Source organism: Schistocerca cancellata, chromosome 3, assembly GCF_023864275.1.
Source record: "Schistocerca cancellata isolate TAMUIC-IGC-003103 chromosome 3, iqSchCanc2.1, whole genome shotgun sequence".
In the NCBI taxonomy this organism is placed as follows: domain Eukaryota; kingdom Metazoa; phylum Arthropoda; class Insecta; order Orthoptera; family Acrididae; genus Schistocerca; species Schistocerca cancellata.
In genome coordinates, this window is record NC_064628.1 from 795,266,212 (window position 1) to 795,291,200 (window position 24,989).

Here is a 24,989-nt window from a genome sequence, read left to right on the forward strand (position 1 = left end):
TTAGCAAATGAAAGATTTTAATAGAGAACAAAGAATGTATTTACCTTAATAATCATAATATATATAGCAGTTCATGACATCCATTTTTACACATTTCAAAACTCCGCCATTTCTCTCCCCACATCCACCACTGCTGGCGGCTCACCTCCAACTGCGCAACGCTACGCGCTGTTCACATCCAGCTGCCGCTGCCCAACACTACAATGGCAGACAACAATGCAAACTAGCCACAGACTGCACACAGCACAGCCAGTGATTTTCACACAGAGCGCTACATAACGTTGCCAATAAGAAAACATAAACAGCCTACTTACGAAAGATTCGTGGTCGTCCTGCGCTACGGTTTACGCGTGTGGCAGCACTGTCTCTGCGGCATTGTAGGTACATACGGAGATAGTGTTGAGCTCAGAAAGCCGAGTTCTTGTGTGATCTCCAGTATGCTATGAGCCGTGCGTCTTGCATCGATTATCATCCCACGTTCAAAGTCGGTTAACTCACGACGTGCTGTCACGTCCATCACACACCTGCATGTAACAGACCGTCCAGATGCGATATGTATAATCACGCCATGCGCAACATATAGCAACAGCGTTCGGACGTCACACACGGGATATATTAAAATGGGACAACCCTTCCCGTCACCTTATACAAAGTCTCGTATTTGTAGGACAGCCATTGTCTTGTAAGAGTGATTTTCTTAAGTATCAGTGATTATTAATGTTCGATTTGCGCTCTGCCACTCTTTGTGGACTCTGTGATATAAATGTAAGCAATATTTGTGTTATCCACCCGCCTGTTCTCAGCGTCACCGAAATCTCTCCTTACTTCTGACATGACAGAAATTGGAAGACTTCAGGCAGTGAATACTTTTGTGCCTAACGAAAAATGGTCCAAAAGGCTCTAAGCACTATGGGACTTAACATCTGAGGTCATCAGTCCCCCAGACTTAGAAATACCTAACTAACCTAAGGCCAGTACACACATCCATGCCCTAGGCAGGATTAGAACCTGCGATCGTAGCAGCAGTGCGGTTCCCGACTGAAGCGCCTAGAACCGCTCGGCCACAGCGGCCGGCAGTGCCTAACCACTGCCGCAATGTTAAAGTAATAATTATTACTGAAAACATTTTGTGTGTTAGCCATTTGAATAACATTTAAGACTTTCATAGCGGTCAGTGCTCTTCACCTAGAAACAGTCATTTTACTGAAGACCGACTAAGTATCTGTATAAATATTACATCAACTGTTAGCAACTGACGTTGTAACTACAGCAAATAAAGTAATGTACTACTTTTACTACTTGATATTAGATGTGGAATGAACTAATATTTAAGTTCGCTGTCCACGAACCGCGTCTTTTCCTCACTCCTGTATCTAGTAAATAACGACAAAGCGTGCAAAGGAAGTTACAACAGTCTTCTGACATCTTAGTTACAACGTGTTGATTACTTTGAAGTCGGGCGTCTGCAGGAAATTCACGATAGGAATCGGGTGACATCTTAAGAAGATGGACGTCACAGTCACGATCGTGGAAGCGACAGGTGCTCGCTCCCGCTTCTACAAGCAGTCCACAGACCGTTCGTCAATGGTAAACAACGCACTCACGCGCCCACGCCGTTGTTTTTCGTCTCTATTATTCTCTTGGCTCTTTAAATGAATGTTTAATTTCTTCTGTTGATTCTCTCTCAACATATCGAGCAATTTTCCCTAAAGGCTGGAACGAACTCTCACCATTCATTCTTGTGTAATTTATGTGTTCGTTCTCCGTAGATGCCTTGCTTTAAGCCAGATGTGTTACTGAATTGCGGATTCGTGGATTTTCCCACATGGTGAAGGTTGCCTCCCTTTTCCCATGTTCCTAAAGTATCCGTATACTAATTTTAACTCAATAGCATCTCTGTTGTTCATGTGTAGCTCTTCCCTCTGTCCTTAAATAATTCAGACACGTCGTAACTGAAACACCTGTTTGCATTTACGAGCTCCGAAGCTGAACGGTGAAGGAGACAGGCAGTTTTTCAGGTAAGTCGTAACCTATTTGTGCAGTTGTAGGAAGGAGTGACAGAGTTTCAGGTATATTTTTGATCCGTCGTAACCCGCCGTTTAATTTAATTAAACTCGTCACGAGTGATGATGATTCAACAATTTGTTTACCTCAACGGTTTGACACACTTGGATCATCATTAATATATCAGTATACAGATTATTTAAGTGTTACAGTTTCTTCTACTGAGATAGAACAAAGATAACGAAACATCGCTTGAACATAAATGCAGATGGTAGATAAAATTGGCAAACCTAAGTTTCTAAGCATTTGTAGACTTAGAGAAAGCTTTTGACAATGTTGACTGGAATATTCTCTTTCAAATTCTGAAGTTCGCAAGGGTAAAATACAAGCAGCGAAAGGCTATTTACAATTTGTACAGAAATCAGATGGCAGTTATAAGAGTCGAGAGGCATGAAAGGGAAGCAGTGGTTGGCAAGGGAGTGAGACAGGGTTGTAGCCTCTCCCCGATGTTATTCAATCTGTATATTGAGCAAGCAGTAAAGGGAACAAAAGAAAAATTTGGAGTAGGTATTAAAATCCATGGAGAAAAAATAAATACCTAGAGATTTGTCGATGACATTGTAATTGTGTCAGATACAGCAAAGGTCTTGGAAGAACAGTGGAATGGAATGCACAGTGTCTTGTAATTGGGATACAAGATGAACATCAAAAAAAGCAAAACGAGTATAATGGAATGTAGTCGAATTAAGTCAGGTGATGCTGAGGGAATTAGATTAGGAAATGAGACACTTAAAGTAGTAAAGGAGTTTTGTTATTTGGGGAGCAAAATAACTGATGATGGTCGAAGTAGAGAGGATATAAAATGTAGACTGGCAATGGCAAGGAAAGCGTTTCTGAAGAAGAGAAATTTGTTAACATCGAGTATAGATTTAAGTGTCAGGAAGTCGTTTCTGAAAGTATTTGTATGGAGTGTAGCCATGTATGGAAGTGAAACATGGACGATAAATAGTTTGGACAAGAAGAGAGTAGAAGCTTTCGAAATGTGGTTCTACAGAAGAATGCTGAAGATTAGATGGGTAGATCACATAACTAAGGAGGAGGTACTGAATAGAATTGGGGAGAAGAGGAGTTTGTGGCACTACTTGACAAGAAGAAGGGACCGGTTGGTAGGACTTGTTCTGATGCGTCAAGGGCTCACAAATTTAGCATTGGAGGGCAGCGTGGAAGGTAAAAATCGTAGAGGGAGACCAAGAGATGAATACACTAAACAGATTCAGAAGGATGTAGGTTGCAGTAAGTAATGGGAGATGAAGAAGCTTGCACAGGATAGAGTAGCATGGAGAGCTGCATCAAACCAGTCTCAGGACTGAAGACCACAACAACAACAGATAAAATTATAAGGTGCACTTTTTTATTTTACTACGAACGGCACCTGTGCTACATCCTCAATATGTAGCATGTGTCAGTCGTCGCCAGAACAGTTCAAAATGGTTCATATTGCTCTGAGCACTATGGTACTTAACTTCTGAGGTCATCAGTCCCCTAGAACTGAGAACTACTTAAACCTGTCTCACCTAAGGACATCACACACGTCCATGCCCGAGACAGGATTGGAACCTGCGACCGTAGCAGTCGCGCGGTTCCAGACTGTAGCGCCTAGAAACGCTCGGTCACCTCGGCCGGCCGCCAGAACCGTGTTCCCTGTAGTTGTGAGTGCATTATGTCGGGGTTAAATGAATTCGATCGTGGGTGCTTCCGTAACCAAGATAGCTGAAGTGTTTAGTGTTTCAAGAGGCACAGTACCGAAGATTTATACCGAATATAGGGAAAATGGGAAAACATAATCCGTTAAGTCACAATGCGGACAAAAGTGCGTGTCGAGCGTGACGGACGTTCACTGAACGGGATTGTGACGAATAATAAAAGAACGACAGATGCAAGAGTCAGTGCAGAACTGAATTTCACACTCGTGAGCCATTTCAGCATCAAAACAACAGGAAGGGAACTCCATAAGCTGGAGACTGCAGAGCGAGATCGAATTCCAAAACTGCTCATCAATGATGCAAATGCCCGTAACAGAAAAACGGGGAGCCCAAACCATAAAACATGGGCTACGGAGCAATGGAAGAATATTATTTGGTCGGAGGAGTCTCACTTCCCACTGTTTCTAACTTCTAGCCGAGTTTATGATGCCAAGAGTGAAATGTGGTGGGGTTCAGTGGCCATTTGGACAGCCATATCGTGGTATTCCGTTGGCCTTTCGGTTACCCTGCAGGCTTGCTTTATTCCCAAAGACCATGTGACCATTTTCGCTGATCAGGTGGCTCTGAGCACTATAGGACTTAACATCTGAGGCCATCAGTCCCCTTGAACTTAGAACTAATTAAACCTAACTAACCTAAGGACATCACACACATCCATGCCCGAGGCAGGATTCGAACCTGCGACCGTAGCGGTCGCGCGGTTCCGGACAGTAGCGCCTAGAACCACTCGGCCACTCCGGCCGGCCGCTGATCAGGTGCACAGTTTAGTTCCCCTTCAGTGACTCTGTGTTGCAAGACGACAGGACCTCTGCCCATACAGGTTGTATGGTCCAGTACTAGCTTTATGAGCACGAGCATAAATTGCCGTGTGTCCTCTGGCGAACATAAACACCAGATCCCAATATTATTCAGCATTTTTGGTCTACTTTAGAGAGAAAGGCGCATGATCGCTATCCATCTCCATCATCATTACAGGAACTTGTCATTATTTGCAGGAAGAATGGTATAATCTTTCCTTTTAAACCAAACTGGACCCGTATTTGTCCGTTCGAGGCGAATGCCAATGGTTTTCCTGTACCTGATTAGGCATTGTAATGTTTTATGTTTTTGGTATTCCCAATTTTTGTCCTCCCCCGTCTAGCAGTACACAGGTTAGAAAGTGAAACTTCCTGACAGATTACAACTGTGTGCCGGACCGAGACTCGAGCTCAGGGCGTTTGCTTTGGCTGGCAAGTGCTCTACCAACTGAGCTTCTCGAGCATGACTCACGACCCGTCCTCACAGCTTCAATTCTGCCAGTACCTCGTCTCCTACCTTCCAAACTTCACAGAAGCTCTCCTGCGAATCTTGCAGAACTAGCACTCCCGGAAGAAAGGATTTTGCGGAGACATGGCTTAGCCACAGCCTAGAGGATATTTCCAGAATAAGATTTTCACTCTGCAGCGGAGTGTGCGCTGATATGAAACTTCCTGACAGATTAAAACTGTGTGCCGGACCGAGACTCGAACTCGGGGTGTTTGCCTTTTCGTGGGCAAGTGCTCTACCATCCCTCAGGGTGTGACTGAGCCATGTCTCCGCAGTATCTTTTCTGCCAGGAGTGTTAGTTCTGTAGGGTTTGCAGAAGAGCTTCTGTGAAGTTTGGAAGGTAGGAGACGAGGTACTGGCAGAATTGAAGTTGTGAGGACGTGTCGTGAGTCGTGCTCGGGTAGCTCAGTTGGACCCAAGAGCCGTGGTCCCGTGGTTAGCGTGAGCAGCTGTGGAGCGAGAGGTCCTTGGTTCAAGTCTTCCCTCAAGTGAAAAGTTTCAGCCGGCACGGTAGCTCAGCGTGTTCGGTCAGAGGGCTAGCTGCCCTCTGTAATAAAAAAACTGAGTGAATGGATCAATAACTAACTTCAATGGGCGTCAGGGGACGTTCGCCACGAACAATTGCAACGAACTATAACGAACACAATGAGATTAAAAAAAAAAAGTTGGTAGAGCACTTGCCCGCGAAAGGCAAAGGTCCCGAGTTCGAGTCTCGGTCTGGCACACTGTTTTAATCTGTCAGGAAGTTTCATATCAGCGCACACTCCGCTGCAGATTGAAAATCTCATTCAGGTTAGAAAGTGTTCCCTTTCTTCTACATCTTCCAGGATGACAAAAGTCGTGTTTATAGCGCTGCGCCTATACGTTTCTTGTATGATGAACACTCTGGCAACTAAACGCATCTCGATTTGCCGCTGTAAACCACCCGATGTTATTCCCATACAAAAAGTAATGTGCTATTTGGAACAGCGGGTGAAACGCAGAGTCAACATCCCCACAATGTGACAGCTGTGCAGGGTTTAAATATCAGTGAGTGCCTTGAGCTGGATATGCCATACTTTAAAAAAATTGTGAGTCTGCTATCAATGCTGCAGGTGGTGCTCCATAGCTTGTGACAGCACCTACTGTGGCGCTGCTGTTGAATTCCACTTCACGTTTTATCATCTTCCTCATTGTTTTTTCGCACTGTTACTATCGCTGTGGATGCTCGTTATCTGAAAGTCGGGAGACCGTCTCTTCAAATATTATTCGCATCGTAGAGAGATAGCGAGACTGCGCGATGTAACTTGAAGCTGAAACAAGCGACGAGTGGCACGTTGTTTTGAACAGCTTTGACTGCTTGTTAGTAATATTCCGGTCGGAATTCTATGTTAAGGTCTTCGTCAAAAGGTGCTGAGGAAACACGTTGCACTGTTGGTGGAGTTGATGAAATCCATTGTAGGCCCTGATGAGCTTCATTATCGTATGTTTATAAGCTACGGTACACACATCGTTGCATGAAGATTTTTCCGTTATTAACTGCTCGTCTGTTCCCTTTGACACGCAACTGGAGTGGTTTTTGCGCATATTCAGTTCAAAATGGTTCAAATGGCTCTGAGCACTATGGGACTTAACTGCTACGGTCATCAGTCCCCTAGAACTTAGAACTACTTAAACCTAACTAACCTAAGGACAGCACACAACACCCAGCCATCACGAGGCAGAGAAAATCCCTGACCCCGCCGGGAATCGAACCCGGGAACCCGGGCGTGGGAAGCGAGAACGCTACCGCACGACCACGAGATGCGGGCCATATTCAGTCCCCTCATATAGACATATGGAGAAGCTGCGCTCGTTCGACGCAGAACGCGGCAGAGCGTGGTGTTAGAAAGTTTACTGCAGCTGTAAAATGACGATTAATGGCTGGGTATGCCATATAATAGTGGAAACCATACTCTCAGTGTTTAATTTGAGACAATTCGCACGTGTTTTAACTTGTATACTTCTGCCGCGCCGCGTTGGCTGAGCCATGTGTTTGAACTATATCACAAGAATTAATTGTGAAAATACCGCGCTATGTATTATATGCTGAACGCTATGGTATCATTACGATATTTAGAAACGAATTAAGTGATTATCACAATAAGAAGAACTTGACAATGTTCTCAAGAAAGTGATCGACAGACTTCTGTAGTTTGGCCGTGGAAGTGATTCCGTTCGTACACACATAAAAAAAAAAGTTTTGCATCACCCCGGTTCCCAGAACTCCTGAAGATAGACGTTGACTGTGGATGTTGTGTCACAGACACAGTCCCTTTGACTGTTCAGAGATGTCTTTAGACCCGCCCAAAGATGTAAACAACCATGCATGAGCCGCGCCTATTAACGGAGGGCGTCCGACAACAGATCAGTTCCAGTCATCACAACAGGAAGGAGGTACACGGCTCGTGTTGTCCGTAGCTCAACCATACCTAGACGGTCAATACTGCGGTTCGACCGCGTCCGCATTGTTACTTCGTGCCAGGAAGGGCTCTCAACAAGAGAAGAGTCTACGCGTCTCGGACTGAACCAAAGCGATGTTGTTCTGACATGGAGGAGATACAGAGAGACAGGAACTGTCGATGACATGCCTCGCTCAGGCTGCCCAAGGGCTACTACTGCAGTGGATGACCGCTACCTACGGATTATGGCTCGGAGGAACCCTGACAGCAACGCCACCATGTTGAATAATGCTTTTCGTGCAGCCGCAGGACGTCGTGTTACGACTCAAACTGTGCCCAATAGGCTGAATGATGCGAAACTTCACTTCCGACGTCAATGGCGAGGTCCGTATTTGCAACCACGACACCATGCAGCGCGGTACAGATGGGCCCAACAACATGCCACATGGACCGCTCAGGATTGGCATCACGTTCTCTTCACCGATGAGTGTCGCATATGCCTTCAACCAGAAAATCATCGGAGACGTGTTTGGAGGCAACCCGGTCAGGCTGAACGCCTTAGACACACTGTCCAGCGAGTGCAGCAAAGTGGAGCTTCCCTGCTGTTTTGGGGTGGCATTATGTGGTGCCGACGTACGCCGCTGGTGGTCATGGAAGGCACCGTAACGGCTATACGATACGTGAATGCCATCCTCCGACCGATAGTGCAACCATATTGGCAGAATTTGGCGCGGCATTCGTCTTCATGGACGACAATTCGTGCTCCGTGCACATCTTGTGAATGGCTTCCTTCAGGATAACGACATAGCTCGACTAGAGTGGCCAGCACGTTCTCCAGACATGAACAAGCCTGGGATGGATTGAAAAGGGCTGTTTTTGGACGAGGTGACCCACATACCACTCTGAAGGATCTAAGCCGAATGGCCGTTGAGGAGTGGGACAAACTGGACCGACAGTGCCTTGATAAACTTGAGGACAATATGCCACGACGAGTACAGGCATTCATCAATGCAAGAGGACGCGCTACTGAGTATTAGAGGTACCGGTGTGTACAGCAGTCTGGACCACCATCTCTGAAGATCTCTGTGTATGGTGGTACAACATGAAATGTGCGGTTTCCATGAGCAATAAAAAGGGCGGAAATGATGTTTATGTTGATCTCTTTTGCAGTTTTCTGAACAGGTTCCGGAACTCTGGGAACCTAGGTGATGCAAAAATTTTTTTGATGTGTGTATGTATGAAAATAGCGCGTGAAAAGTGCCGCCCTTTTTCGGGACAATTTTCAGAACAGATTTGATATAACCATAACTGTGTTACTTTAACTGGTATAGTAGCATCCATTCCCTCCGCGTTCAACTTTTGTATTGTGTTGGAACATTTCAGCATTTATTAACTACAGTACTACGGAGAAAAGATATGCCCGTGCTGAAGCTTCAGGTAGGCTGTTTGGACTATGAGCGTTAAACAGACTCATAGGGGAGTATACCCGAAGAGTATCGGGAGGAAGTGAAACAGGGCTGGTTCAAATGGCTCTGAGCACTATGGGACTTAACATCTGAGGTCATCAGTCCTCTAGAACGTAGAACTACTTAAACCTGACTAACCTAAGGACATCACACACATCCATGCCTGAGGCAGGAATCGCACCTACGACCGTAGCAGTCGCGCGGGTCCAGACTGAAAGGGCCGGCCGCGGTGGTCTAGCGATTCTGGCGCTGCAGTCCGGAACCGCGGGACTGCTACGGTCGCAGGTTCGAATCCTGCCTCGGGCATGGGTGTGTGTGATGTCCTTAGATTAGTTAGGTTTAAGTAGTTCTAAGTTCTAGGGGACTTATGACCTAAGATGTTGAGTCCCATAGTGCTCAGAGCCATTAATCCAGACTGAAGGGCCTAGAACCGCTCGGCCACAACGGCCGGTGCGAAACAGGGAAAAGACTACAAAATAATAGCAGCAGCATTTTCCTTATAGTCTTTCAAACTACATGTTCTCCAGCAGATGTAAAGAAATATGAGTTTCTCAATAGATACTAAAATAATCCGAAAGGCATTGTTGCAAAAGTGATACCAGGGTACGATCGTTTAATTTTTAATTTTTAATACAAAGAGTATTTAATAATTTTTGTGTTTATGTGTTTGTGGTAATGACGGCCATGATTGCAAGTAAGTCTTATACGACTGTCTTGTACGATTTCTAAATTCTGTCCATCATATTATAATCGTTTCCTCTTTGAGTGTACGTCACACCTTCAGTAACTCTTATCATCCTACAGCGAAGTCGATATCGTGCATGTCCGCTATCAATGACTCCTCTTGTGGCCATTAAGAAGCGCCTGCAGGCGGACCCGACTGCTGACTTCAGGCATGAGATAAGACCTGACAAGCGAGTCGCTCCAAGACACTTCATATTGTGCTGTGCTAAATTCTCCACCGGGCTTACAATTTAAAATCCACAACAGAGGCAGGACGACACTATTTTGAGGAAAGTAGCTTATCTTTTCTAAAACTGGTTAAAATATTTAAAAAAAGTTCAGGGTAATTTTGATGGGAGCGAGAGAGAGTCCATAAAATGGCTTTTCCATACACAACACAGAAAGAATAACCAGAACTTACCAAGATCATCTTCTTCATCCAATTCGGGATTCAAACACGAACAACCATTTAGGGACAAAGCTCAAACAACAAATTAGTAGTGGCATGTATTTGACTCGCAATCTGCGCATCGTCCCTCTGCTGCCCAACCCCACTGTCTAGCGTCTACCGCCACTATAAAAAAAAAAAATAAATAAATAAATAAAATCTAAGCACTATGGGACTTAACATCTGAGGTTATCAGTTCCCTAGACTTAGAACTACTTAAACCTAACTAACCTGAGGACATCACACACATCCATACCCGGGTTAGGATTTGAACCTGCGACTGTACCAGCAGCGCGGTTCCGGACGGAAGCGCCTAGAACCGCTCAGTCACAGCGGCCGGCTCACGAGCAGGGAGCGATATCCAGGGTGCCTAGGTTGTTTTGCTAAACATACAGGCACTCAGTGACTTTATAGGGAAACATGTTGGCTGCACTTCTGTGAACAAGGACATGTGATGGAAGCTTGAAAAAGTGGCACCGCGTTGCAATGACAATGCCGCAGCAGCCTTAAACGTTACAGCCGTAACTGAACTCTTTCCTAGAGCAACTGCAAGAAGTTTTCCCAGCCACTCAGGAGCAACAACAAATTAATAGAACTTGTTGTTAATACCGGTCCACCTGTTTCTAGAGGCTCACACAAAACAGCCGGAACTTTTGAAACACCCAATAAATATAGAAAAAGAATCCTACAAAAAGTTTTGTTGGCAGAAATTCAACCACTAAAACTTGACTTTCAAGAGACAGGAGTCCAATTTATCAGTGTTCAAAAATTACATCCTGTAAATGGCGTCATTCTGTACGTATGGATTCTTGCAGTCTGCTCTTGAGATTTCTCCTTGAATGCTGCAACATCTCATGTGGTATACCACGAATCTAGTCTTGAATTATTTGTTTAAATTCATCCAGTGTTCTTGGCCGAGTCATTTATACGCGACTCTTAAAGTAGTTCACAAGAAAAAAAAATCACAAACGGGCAAATCTGGTGATCTTGGGGACCAGGGAATGTCACCGAATCTTGATGCGGCACTGTAACCAAAGAAGCCATTAATCGCCTTCCAGTGTCGGACCATCCAACTGAAACCAGGTTTCGTGAAGCTGTGGAATACTGTTCAGTGCAGATGCAACAAAAGATACCGATTCGAATTGACAGTCACTGCGATCCGCTCTTTGTTTTCGAAAAAGTAAGGTCCAGTGATCACATGTATCGGAAGTGCACACCATACTGTAACCTCGCTGACGTATAAATGGTGTTTATGAACTTTGTTGGGGTTGCTGTCTGCCCAGTAATGGTAGTTCTGTTTATTCACGCCTCTTTTTAAATGAATATAGGCCTCACCTGACATTCACGTGTTATGGATGTGCTGACATCCACTCAATTATGCTGTCTATAATTTGCTGACGTGATTCTAATCGCAACTGGTAATCGTTCTCCTTCAGTTGTCGCAGATCTACAGCTTATACGCATGAAATTTTGACTCAAAATGGAGAATTCGTCGCGCACTCGTTTGGGAACTGCGTCTGTAGCCACTAGGTTACAAACTGAATACTGTGGTCTCCGTCAGATTGAGACGCGTGTAGCTTAGACAGTCTGTAGAGTACGAGCACTTCTCGGCAGTCCTGTCAGTTTCTTTCTTTAAGAGCATATCCAGTCTCTTCAAAAATTTTGATCCAAGTTTTTATCGTAAGTTTCAAGGGAACCCGATCATGACGCTCTATGTTGCCGATTTCAGAGTACTTGACAGCTCAACACAAAAGTTTTATCTCAAGTACAGATAGTGTTGAGGATCAGTGGACAAAGTTCAAAACCATCGTACAATATGCATTAGATGAGTATGTGCCAAGCAAGATCGTAAGAGATGGAAAAGAGCCACCGTGGTACAACAAACGAGTTAGAAAACTGCTACGGAAGCAAACGGAACTTCACAGAAAACATAAACATAGCCAAAGCCTTGCAGACAAACAAAAATTACACGAAGCGAAATGTAGTGTGAGGAGGGCTATGCGAGAGGCGTTCAATGAATTCGAAAGTAAAATTCTATGTACTGACTTGCCAGAAAATCCTAAAAAATTTTGGTCTTATGTCAAAGCGGTAGGTGGATCAAAACAAAATGTCCAGACGCTCTGTGATCAAAATAGTACTGAAACAGAGGATGGCAGACTAAAGGCCGAAATACTAAATGTCTTTTTCCAAAGCTGTTTCACAGAGGAAGACTGCACTGTAGTTCCTTCTCTAGGTTGTCGCACAGATGACAAAATGGTAGATATCGAAATAGATGACAGAGGGATAGAAAAACAATTAAAGTCGCTCAAAAGAGGAAAGGCCGCTGGACCTGATGGGATACCAGTTCGATTTTACACAGAGTACGCGAAGGAACTTGCTTCCCTTCTTGCAGCGGTGTACCGTAGTTCTCTAGAAGAGCGTAGCGTTCCAAAAGATTGGAAAAGGGCACAAAGACGTCGAACAGATGTGCAGAACTATAGACCTATATCTCTAACGTCTATCAGTTGTAGAATTTTGGAACACGTATTATGTTCGAGTATAATGATTTTTCTGGAGACTAGAAATGTACTCTGTAGGAATCAGCATGGGTTTCGAAAAAGACGATTGTGTGAAACCCAGCTCGCGCTATTCGTCGACGAGACTCAGAGGGCCATAGACACGGGTTCCCAGGTAGAAGCCGTGTTTCTTGACTTCCGAAAGGCGTTTGATACAGTTCCCCACAGTCGTTTAATGAAGAAAGTAAGAGCATATGGACTATCAGACCAATAGTGTGATTGGATTGAAGAGTTCCTAGATAACAGAACGCAGCATGTCATCCTCAATGGAGAGAAGTCTTCCGAAGTAAGAGTGATTTCAGGTGTGCCGCAGGGGAGTGTCGTAGGACCGTTGCTATTCACAATATATATAAATGACCTTGTGGATAACATCGGAAGTTCACTGACGCTTTTTGCGGATGATGCTGTAGTATATCGAGAGGTTGTAACCATGGAAAATTGTACTGAAATGCAGGAGGATCTGCAGCGAATTGACACATGGTGCAGCGAATGGCAATTGAATCTCAATGTAGACAAGTGTAATGTGCTGGGAATACATAGAAAGAAAGATCCTTTATCATTTAGCTACAATATAGCAGGTCAGCAACTGGAAGCAGTTAATTCCATAAATTATCTGGGAGTAGGCATTAGGAGTGATTTAAAATGGAATGACCATATAAAATTAATCGTCGGTAAAGCAGATGCCAGACTGAGATTCATTGGAAGAATCCTAAGGAAATGGAGTCCGAAAACAAAGGAAGTAGGTTACAGTACACTTGTTCGCCCACTGCTTGACTACTGATCACTGGTGTTGGATCCGTACCAGATAGGGGTGACAGAATAGATAGAGAAGATCCAACGGAGAGCAGCGCGCTTCCTTACAGGATCATTTAGTAATCGTGAAAGCGTTACGATGATAGATAAACTCCAGTGGAAGACTCTGCAAGAGAGACGCTCAGTAGCTCGGCACGGGCTTTTGTTGAAGTTTCGAGAAAATACCTTCACCGAGGAGTCAAGCAGTATATTGCTCCCTCCTATGTGTACCTCGCGAAGAGACCACGAGAATAAAATCACAGAAATTAGAGCCCACACAGAGGCATACCGACAATCTTTCGTTCCACGAACAATACGAGACTGGAACAGAATGGAGAACCGATAGAGGTACGCAAGGTACCCTCCGCCACACACCGTCAGGTGGCTTGCGGTGTATGGATGTAGATGTAGATGTAGAAACGTCGGAACTCCCTCTGTGCACTTTCGAAACTATCGTTGTTTCTGTGAAACACTTTTATGGCAACAGCACGCTGTTGACCGTTTCACCAATCCGTTTCCAGCTCGAGGTCCCTGTTCCGCAGTGAAGCCAACTGTTTATTGCTGCCACTATGGACTTCAAAAATTTCCGTTTCTCTATGTAGCTGTGAGCTGTGTAACGAATGAGGAAGCCGGCGCTCGAATTGGTTCCCGTCTCTTCAGGCAATATAAGAAAGGTTATAATCTGATAGAAAGCGCGGCATACTTTTGCACAGTAGATGGACAATAACGGCGTTATAGTCCTCCGGTGGCCGGTAAGAGGTACCAGCGAGCCGGTGTATGGGCCTGGCCACTGACATCAAGCCAGAGATAAAACCCAGCCGCCAACCCGCTGCAAGACGCAGCGAATCATGCTGTGCCAAAGTCTCTACCGCACTTATGCCGTACTTTCGTGACCTAATTCTTGACTGGATTGCAACTGGAGTACGGTTAGGACTACTGTTCTTTGTGTAGTTGACGGATTTGCTTGATTCTTGGTGTGTCCTACAAATTACGACGGACGCCGCAGACTGGAATTGTAAAGGCCGGCCGCTGTGGCCGAGCGGTTATAGGCGCTTCAGTCGGGAACCGCGCGACCGCTACGGTCGCAGGTTCGAATCCTGCTTCGGGCATGGATGTGTGTGATGTCCTTAGGTTAGTTAGGTTTAAGTAGTTCAAATTTCTAGGGGACTGATGACCTCAGATGTTAAGTCCCATAGTGCTCAGAGCCATTTGAACCTTTTTTGTTTTTTTTGTTTTTTGTTTTTTGGAATTGTAAACCATCAAGTCTATGTGATAGAGAATGTTTTACGCTGTAGCGGGGATGGTAAAACCAAATGTCATCTTAATTTCTGGAACAAATTCTAAGGACCCATTTCCAAATGACTACTGCCAATCTGTATTTTATATCTTCTTTACTTTGTCCATCATCTGTTATTTTGCTGCTCAAATAACAAAAGTCAGATGTTAATCAACATATAACGTATGTGTTTACAAACGTCAAATAAACTAGTTCAAGTGGTTCAAATGGCTCTGAGCACTATGGGACTTAACTTCTGAGGTCATCTGTCCCCTAGAACTTAGAACTGCTTAAACCTAACTGACCTAAGGACATCACATCCTGCCCGAGGCAGGATTCGAACCTGCGACCGTAGCAGCAGTGCCGTTCCAGACTGTAGCGTCTAGAACCGCTCGGCAAATAAACTGCTACATATATTTTGTTAGCTCAGATTAATACGTACTGAAAGGTAAAATGTCTGTAAGTAGTCTCAAATCTATGGCGTCACGTGCTGGAGATAGAACACTTACTGCTGAGCCACCAGTGCTCGAGGTGTGTAAGAACAACAGTGTCAGTATTCGAATGCGATCTTCTCAACATTAGCTGCGAATTACATTTTATGCATTTGCCTATTGTAAATCTAAGTAATGGCCTTTACCTGTGAAGGAGGTGGTTCGTTTCGGTGAGGGAACTTTTACACTTTCACTTTGATGGGTAGCTAAAACAGTCAATCTTTTACTCTCCAGAATCAATTATTTTTGCAGCCATATGAATCCTTTCGGCTTAAGAATTTTTTGAATTGGTCCATCGTTCTCGTGATGTTGTGTCCGAGCGTACACGGTTGACCAGACCAACTTTTTAAAATTTAATTTCGCTTTTCTTGATTTTTGAACCTTTTTCATACATATGAAAGCAATGTTTTTATATATTCACCACTTCGTTTCCCATATGGGAAGCCAAAATAATACGCTGAAGTGACAAAAGTCAGCCGGCCAGAGTGGCCGAGAGGTTCTGGGCGCTACCGCCTGGAACCGCGCGACCGCTACGGTCGCAGTTTCGAATCCTGCCTCGGGCATGGATGTGTCTGTGTCGTCCTTAGGTTAGTTAGGTTTAAGTAGTTCTAAGTTCTAGGGGACTGATGACCTCAGACGTTAAGTCCCATAGTGCTCAGAGCCATTTGAACCATTTTTTTGGCAAAAGTCATGGGATGCATTATAGACATATATAGGTGGCGTTAGTATCGCGTACACATTGTATAAAAGGGCAATGCATTGGCAGAGCTATCATTTGTACTCGGAAGATTCATGTGAAAAGGTTTCGACGTGATTATGGTCGCAAAACGGGAAGTAACAGACTTTGAACGCGGAATGGCACTTGGAACTAGACGTATGGGACATTCCATTTCGAGAATCCAATATCCTGATATCCACAATATCAAGGGAGTGCCGAGAATACCAAATTTCAGGCTTTACCACTCACCACGGACAACACAGTGGCCGGCGGCCTTCACTTAATGATCGAGAGCAGCAGCGTTTATGTAGAATTGTCAGTGCTAGCAGACACACAACAATGCGTGAAATAGCCGCAGAAATCAATGTGGGACGTACGACATACGTATCCGTTAGGAGTATGCGACGAAATTTGGCATTAACGGGCTATGGCAACAGGCGACCGATAACGACACGACATAACCTGCAGTGCCTCTCCTGGGCTCCTGACCATATCGGGTGGACCCTAGACGAATGGAAAACCGTGACACATGCTTACAAGATACTTTGCCTTGGAAATATACAAGATTTGCAATCTTGAATAAAGTATAAGTAAGTTATCGATGGATTTGTATTGATTTTTTAATTAAATGAAATTAATTAAAACATCGTCTTCTGGACGAAAACAGTTACCTGTATGAAGAAGACATTTGGCCCGTGTACATTGATTGTGATACTTCAATTGCTATAGAACGCTTTTCAAAGAACGTATCTGAAAGCAGGTTTACTCAAAAGGAGTAGGAAAACCGTTGGCATCCAAGACAGCGTCCAGTCGTCTCGAAATGGCTAAATACAGGTCCTTAATGCTTTTCAATGGAATCGTACACCACACACACACACACACACACACACACACACAAAAACACACACACACACACACACACACACACACACACACACATATATATATATATATATATATATATATATATATATATATATATATATATATCAGCCAATTCAGTCATTAGATGATGTGGCCTTTTCGAGTCGTGGATTCAGGTAGGCTTTCAGCAGTCTTCTCCAAGTGGGACGGTCTTGGGCAGTTCTCTGCCAGGTGTTACCAGCGATCTTCTTGATGTCTTTGTCCCATCTGTCTGGTGGTCTTCCTCTAGGCCTCCGGTGCTCTCTCGGACTCCCCTCCAGTACTAGTTTCGTCCATCTGTTGTCTTTTCTTCTTGCTACGTGGCCAGCCCACTGCCATTTCAAGGAACCTACTGTCTCTAAGATGTCATTAACCTTCGTCACAGACCGAATGTCATCTGCCCTTTTCCTGTCCTTTCTTGTATAGCCCAGCATTGATCTCTCCATGGCTCTATGTGCTGTCCTAAGTTTCCCTTTTGTAAATGAGTTCAGTGTCCATGTCTCGCAGCCATACGTCATCACAGGAAGACTGCATTGACCAAATACTGCTTTCTTCAAATTTACTGGCATTTTTGATCTGAATACTTTTGAATTCTTCCCAAATGCTTGCCAGCCAAGCTTGATGCGTCGATAGATTTCTGGCCTTATGTCTCCCTTCATATTTATAATCTGGCCAAGGTAGACATATTCACTGACCTCTTCTAGTAGACTGTCCTTGACTTCCACATCTCCAGATGGGACCCATTTGTTGGACATTACTTTTGTTTTGGAAAGGTTCATGTTCAAGCCAACCAGCTGACATTCCGATGCAAGATCTGTGACTAAGTTTTGGAGCTCTGCGAGGTCTTTGGCATATGTATGTATGTGTGTGTGTGTGTGTGTGTGTGTGTGTGTGTGTGTGTGTGTGTGTGTGTGTGTGTGTGTGGTGTGCGTCAGTCACAATCTGTTTTATTCTGACATGTTTCAGGACATTAGCCTACAAAATATCAGCAAGAGTTAATAGCTGTACAAAAATTGTGTTTCCAGAATTATATGACCTTAAACGACAATATGTATATATAAAAAACACTAGCATAATGATATACGCAAGTCAGCTATGAACAAATAAACTTTATATTACATTATCATTACGATCAATATTTAAAGCAAAGAATGTACAAGCCAAAACAGTACACAAATTAGTAGAGACTCAGACTAGCAGACTACTACGTCCTGTTGACCAAGGAACTGGTGAATGTGATGGACAAGGAAACGGGGTGTGGTTAGGAGTCAGAAGGGGAGGGGGGGGGGGAGCGAGTGTGACACAACTTACTTGTGTACTCTTTTGGCCGATATATTCTTATACTTGTAATGTCTGAGTATAATAGTAATGTAATATAAGGCTTATTGTTCATTGCTTCTTTGAGTATTTCATTATGCTTGAGCTATTTTCGTGGATAATGGGACTTGACATCTGAGGTCATCATCAGTCCCCTAGACCTAGAACTAGTTAAACATAACTAACCTAAGGACTTCACATACAGCTACGCCCGAGGCAGGATTCGAACCTGCGACCGTAGCAGCAGCGCGGTTCCGGACTGAAGCGCCTAGAACCGCTCGGCCACAGTTGCCGGCTTTCGTGGATATGTATAGTCGTAAAAGGTCACATAACTTTGGAAAAAGTTTTTGTACAGCTATAAGCACTCCCTGGTGTGTCGACTAACTGTTTAGTCTTAAGTCGCTTGAGGACTGCCTAAAAAACCCGAAAGGCAGTTTACTACGAACTATAAGGGGCGATCAAATAGTTTACGTTCAATGGTCGTACAGTCCACAATCGGCATGCCAATCAAGCAAAATCGAGGTGAGCATTGATGCAATCATCCTACCGACGCACCAGGTTGAACATATCCGTTTGGTAACACACTGTGATTTACTGCTTGAAAAAGTCCTTAACTGTCTGCTGTACTTCCTCGTCCGACAGGAATCGTCGACCCTCCAAGGTTTGTTTTAAGGGACCAAAAGCGTGCTAGTCGCATGGGGTGAATTCAGGACTGTAGGGAGGTGGTCAAGTGTATCTCACTTAAAGTTGGTGTAACTTCTGTGTTACGACATTTGCGATATGGGGACGTGCGTTATCATGAAGCAACAGCACCCCTTGTCTCAGTTTCCCTGGTTTTCGACAGACATTCTGCCTATACAGATTCTTCAATCTCCGGCGGGTGTCTGTCAGTGTTTGTCCTTCAGCAGTCAAGAAAAGAATAATGGCACGTTGGTCCTTTTTGCATGCATTTGGTTTACCGCTGGCACATCGCAAAGGCATGCATGCCCCACTAAATCCTTTCCTATTTGTTGATGTTTACCTTCCCTCATCCGAGCCGCGCCACGTTGCATATACGCTGCAGCAACGCCCTCAAACGGATAATTTTTGATCACCCCTTGTATAAAATAAATACTATTGAGGTACACAGATCCTGTGTATTTTAGTCTTTCATATCACTATGTTCCTGCAACTACCGACGGAATATTTAACAAAAGATTATTTGATTTGTGAGAAATATCGTAATTCCGAAAGAGAGTTTGGTTGACGCTTAAGGATGACGTCACAAGCCAGCATACAAAACGAAGCTTCCTCAGCTTAACTTCGGAAGTTATGGACAGTTTTCATTGATTTAGACCAGTTACCAGCAGAGTGATGACAGCAACCGTTTCATTTTGTACGGTGGCAACACTGACGATGCCACATTGAAGTAAAGCACAGGTTTTGTTTGTTTGTCAACCATTTTAAGTCAACTGAGACATATGAATCTGTGGACCTGCAAGTTGGATAAAATTGTTCAAGATGAGCGTAAATTCACTGACAGAAAAAAGTCGTAACACCAAAAAGGAGTTGTGCGACATAAATGAAAATTGATTCCGGTGTTTCTACATCTGAAAGACAATGTCTATTCAAATCTCGCGGCACTCGCATAAGAAAGGCGCTAGTAGCGCCACTATGAGGATGCAAATCAAGTTTGCTTTAAATACACGCTGTAATAGTCGTGAGCGCTAGTTACCTTTGATAGTGAACGTGGTGAGTTGATGTTAGTCAAGAATGCCTTTAAGGCGACAAAGACGCCACTATCGACAACTCACTGAGTTTGAACGAGGTCGTGTAAAGGGCTAAAAGAAGCTGTATGTTCCTTCTACAGTACTGTACGAAGACTTGGCAAGTACGTTGCCACTGAAAATTAGTGCTGACAGCAGTTGTCACGAGAATCTACCGTCGCAAGAAGTCCAGACTCTGGACAGCCATGTGCGACTACAGACAGAGAAGACCATCGTGTTCGGCGTGTGTTTCTGGTGCATCCTTATACATCTGCAGCAGCGGTTTGAGCAGCAGTTGGCACCATAGTGATACAACGAACTCTTAAAAATCGGTCACTTCGAGGACAGCTCCGAGCCAAACGCACTGTAGTGTGCAATCTACTGACCTCGAACCATCGCCAATTTCGACCTCAGTGGTGTCAAGGAAAAACTCACTAGAGGGCAGGATGGAGCAATGTTGTGTTTTCTGATGAAAGCTGGTTCTGCCTCGGTGCCAGTGATGGCCGTGTGTTGGTTAAAAGGAGGTCAGTTGGGGGTTTGCAACCAACCTGTCTGGTTGCTAACTGGATCTTCACCTGGAGTTCTGGTTTGGAATGAGACTTTGTGTGACATCAGGAGCGCTCCCGTGGTTATCACAGGCACCCTGTCTACAAATCTGTACGTCAGTCTGGTGATTGAACTTCTTGTGCTGCCATTCATGAACGGCATTCCAGGAGACGTTTTCTAGAAGGATAACGCTCGCCCACATACAACTGTTGTAACTCAACATGATCTACAGAGTGGAGAGATGTTGCCTTGGCCTGCTGTATCACCAGATCTACCTCCAAACGAACACGTACAGAACATCATCGGGCGAGAACTCCAGTGTCATCTACAACCAGCATTAACCATCCCTGTACTGACTGATCAGCTGCGACAGGCATTGAACTCCATCCCACAAACTGACTTTCGGCACCTGTACGACATAATGCATGCACGTTTGCAGTTAATATTCTGGCGGTTATACCGGTTATTAATGTACCAGCATTTCACATTTTCAATGGGTTATCTTGCGCTTACATTAACGTGTGATCTTATCCTGGTAAACACTTACATGTGCTACCTAGACAAATGTATTCCCGAGATTTCATTACCTGCATTAAACATTTTTGGGTGTTGCGATTTATTTTCACCAGTATCCATCCACAGTTGTTGTGGAATCTCTTAAATGCTCGCCTTTTAAATCCAAGACAACGAAATACATGTAGAGTTATGGCACAAAGTCAAGAGCCGGCACGCCAGTCAGGAGCGAGAGAACAGAGAGAGAGGGTGTGAAGAAGACGTCAGCCAATTGCACGCTGACTGACCCCTCTCCAGGACGACAACGCTACAGCAGCGCCCTGTGTGCGAAGAGGACATAAGCTTCGTGCCCGTCTGGTTGCGACCCAGTCGAGGAGAAGCTTCAAGACTAGCGACTTGAATAGAAGCGTCAAAGCTCGTTACTCGCTTGTGTATTCTACGTAGCTCAATCTTGGAATTGTTGTCCTCCCCTGGTAGCTGAGTGGTCAGCGCGACGGAATGTCAGTACCTAACGGTCCGGGTTCGATTCTCGGCTGAGTCGGAGATTTTCTTCGCTCAGGGACTGGGTCTTGTGTTGTCCTTATCATCATCATTTCATCTCTATAGACACGCAAATCGCCGAAGTGGCGTCTACTCGAAAGACTTGCACCAGGCGAATGGTCTACCCGACGGGAGGCCCTAGCCATACGGCATTTCCATTTGGAATTGTTATACTGAAGAAACATGTTTATTGTGGATGTCGCCTTCTGCTTGCAATACATCTATGTAATTCTCAAAGTTAAGGACTGGGAGTTACTTTTTGAAATAAACCTCATAATACGATTTGCTTGAATTGTTGTCTAGCGATCCGAGAAATCAGGCTTCCTAGATACCCCATATTTGACGACTAGGCAGGATGCTACAGGTAGATCTCAATCTACAGAAAGCGAAACGGCGTCAGCTGGCGAGAACACGCGGAGTGTTGACTGCTGCCCACAGCCACGCTAGTCAAGGCTGGTGTGCTGCGGGCGCCCGCCTACCTGCTAGCGGCCAGGCGTTCCACGAGCGCATGTTGTCTGCCAGCTTATCCATGGCGATGCTCTCGTCGCGGTTGAAGGGCGTGGGGATGGGCGGCATGATCCCCGACAGGTCGAGCCGCCTGCTGGCGGCGGCCGCCGCGCCTCTGCTCGCGTGCAACATGGCTGCTCGCGTCACTTCGCGTTGGCACTGTGCCCGGCGTCGACCTTGCAGCCGCGGTTTTACTCGCGCTGCGGCCAAAGATAAAGCTACTCCACACGCGTTGCGTCACAGATATTAAGCCGGTGACCGCGCGAGTAAACAAACGACTGACGAAGAGGCAGGGGGTGCGACATAACACACGCGAAGTTAGCGAGACATAAAATTTCATCAAGTAATCTACATCTACATCTACACTACATACTCCGCAAGCCACCCAACGGTGTGTGGCGGAGGGCACTTTACGTGCCACTGTCATTACCTCCTTATCCCGTTCCAGTCGCGTATGGTTCGCGGGAAGAATGACTGTCGGAAAGCCTCCGTGCGCGCTGGAATCTCTCTAATTTTACATTTGTGATCTCCTCGGGAGATATAAGTAGGGGAAAGCAATATATTCGATACCTCAACCAGAAACGCACCCTCTCGAAACCTTGCGAGCAAGCTACACTGCGATGCTGAGCACCTCTCTTGTAGAGTCTGCCACTTGAGTTTGCTAAGCATCTCCGTTACGCTATCACGCTTACCAAATAACCCTATGACGAAACGCGCCGCTCTTCTTTGGATCTTCTCTACCTCCTCTGTCAACCCTACATGGTATGGATCCCACACTGATGAGCAATACTGAAGTATATGTCGAACGAGTGTTTTGTAAGTCACCTCCTTTGTTGACAGACTACATTTTCTAAGGACTTGTAACAACACTAACGTTATCCTACTGTATATGTAATAATTTTTTTTCTTCTTAATTTCAATAAATTAGTATAATCGGTGTTCAGATTTCATTTCTTTTTTGTTTCATGCCATTATGTTGAAGAAGCTATAAACAATTTCCGATGTAAATTTTAATAATTATGTCAAATTTCAAGTAATGTTGTAATCGAAGGGAAGTGTACCTAATGTTGAAACTATTGTAAGATGTGAAAGTTGTATTTGTACGCCTGGTCCATACGTAGGCAATGTATTAGAATATGTGAAATGTAAAACCTTTGGTGAATACCCTGTCTGTAGGGGAGCAGGAAAAGGTGGAGGTAGGCGAGCGTGGGAAATATCACACGGGCACGGTACGGCATAATGGGCTCAGCAGAGTTAGACGGAGTTGGGCATCGATCTGAGAAACACGTGCTAGATCGAGGAGGCTCTCCTGGAAAAAGTGGTTTCGTTGAGCCTCGGATGCGCTGTTTCCGACGTCTATACAGCATGGCAATATTCCATAGGCACTAAATGGAAAAGCATTGCGACGCCATGAAGAAGTAAAGTGCTGATATTTCATGAGCCATTGCTGTAATTGCACGTGTGCTTTGTGCCTCGCCATCTCGCCGCCTGCCGACCGCCTCATCGATACGAACAGGTTGAAACTTTCAGTACTGTATTCGTGTGGACCAGTGTCACTTTTGCTACATACTGTTCAATAATAACTTAAATTTTACCAGAACTGTCCTATCAATTAATTATCCTCACAACTAACCTAGACAGGGTCCTTTCCACATGTTGTGCAATCCGAGTATCCCAAGATGAAGATTTAAAGTTTATGTTAATAATAATTACCTGCAGACCTATCTATGTTAGAATGATGTTTAAAGAACTTTGTTGTTAATGAAATACTAGACGAATAATATAGGTCTGAACAAGTTGGAAGATAATATTGAAATTGGTTTAGTAATGAAGTTTATTTAAATTGAGACAAAAATAACGGTAGTTAAATGAGCAGGAAATAAAACCAAAAAGAGTGGTAAATCATATATTGGAAATCTAGAATGCTTAAGGCTCTCAATGATCAAACTTTCACTACAGTGATCATAACAGTTTCAGGGTTGCCCCCCACCCCCCACCCCCTTCCCCTTTCTTTCTTTTCTATTCATTTGAATCCTGAAGTGTACTGAACTGCTTTGACCAGCAAAGTTAAAGTCAATATAAAACCTAAATTTATCAGTGTTTTACCCTTCTTAAAATTGACAGTGTATGTGTGTTTCAAAAGTGCTGTTTCTAGGGTAACCTATGCCCGATTTCAGTCGGATCAATAGACAAAACGCAATTTGTAGTAATCATTATAGTGTAATGTTGTGTATTTATAGCTTGTCCAAATTAGTACAGAAAGTGAAAATATTAGTTCAGTAGATTTTTCTGGTTCTAAAATTTACCATATAATGCAGTATTACTACGTGTTGTTATGCTTGTACGTACATCCACTTGTACAGGGAAAAAACTCACGTAATGCCTAATTAGGCTGGCGACCGTATTATTATTAACAATTGGTAGCATCTGCTGTGTATGTTTCTTGTCCATTCTAACGTGTTTGCACTTTAGACTTGCTTGACGTATCCTTGTTGTTACTGAGTGGGTGTAAGTCTGATTTTGCCTCCATTCAGGTACACGCGGTCAACATATTTACTAAAATCCTTTCTTATAAGGTGAAGCCCGTCAACTTACCACAGTACAGGCTTTAAAGAGTTAACGTACGCCCGAGCGTAGACGTTACAAGTGGCTCTCGGTGACAGGACTCGTTACAAGTGGCTTCCCGGTGACAGGACATCCAGTTGTTGTCAGTCACAAATTTATGTGAATACCGAGCAGTAGATGTTCAGTGGCACGAATTGCAATATTAGTTAGTAAAATAAATAGCAGTGAACGCCAAGTACGATAGGGTGGTGTAATTTGCATTCAGTATGGACAGGAAAGTAGACAGGGTAGATGTGCCGAGTGTAATGGAAGATGCGCATGGCAATAGCAGAAGTTTAAGCGGCCAGATAACAGATGGCGTTAGCGGAAGACTGTTGGCATACATACAATAT

The 24,989-nt window shown here is 44.4% G+C and overlaps 1 protein-coding gene across 1 annotated transcript in view; it reads right to left on the reverse strand.

The window, feature by feature from the left end:
- LOC126177065 (4-hydroxy-2-oxoglutarate aldolase, mitochondrial-like) overlaps positions 1-22,205 on the reverse strand; it is a 71,411-nt gene extending 49,206 nt beyond the window's left edge. Inside the window, exon 1 of the mRNA XM_049924301.1 lies at positions 22,005-22,205. Coding sequence (XP_049780258.1) covers positions 22,005-22,164 — 160 coding nt within the window. The 5' untranslated portion in view covers positions 22,165-22,205. The remainder of the gene's footprint in view (positions 1-22,004) is intronic.
- Between the last annotated feature and the right edge of the window lie 2,784 nt (positions 22,206-24,989).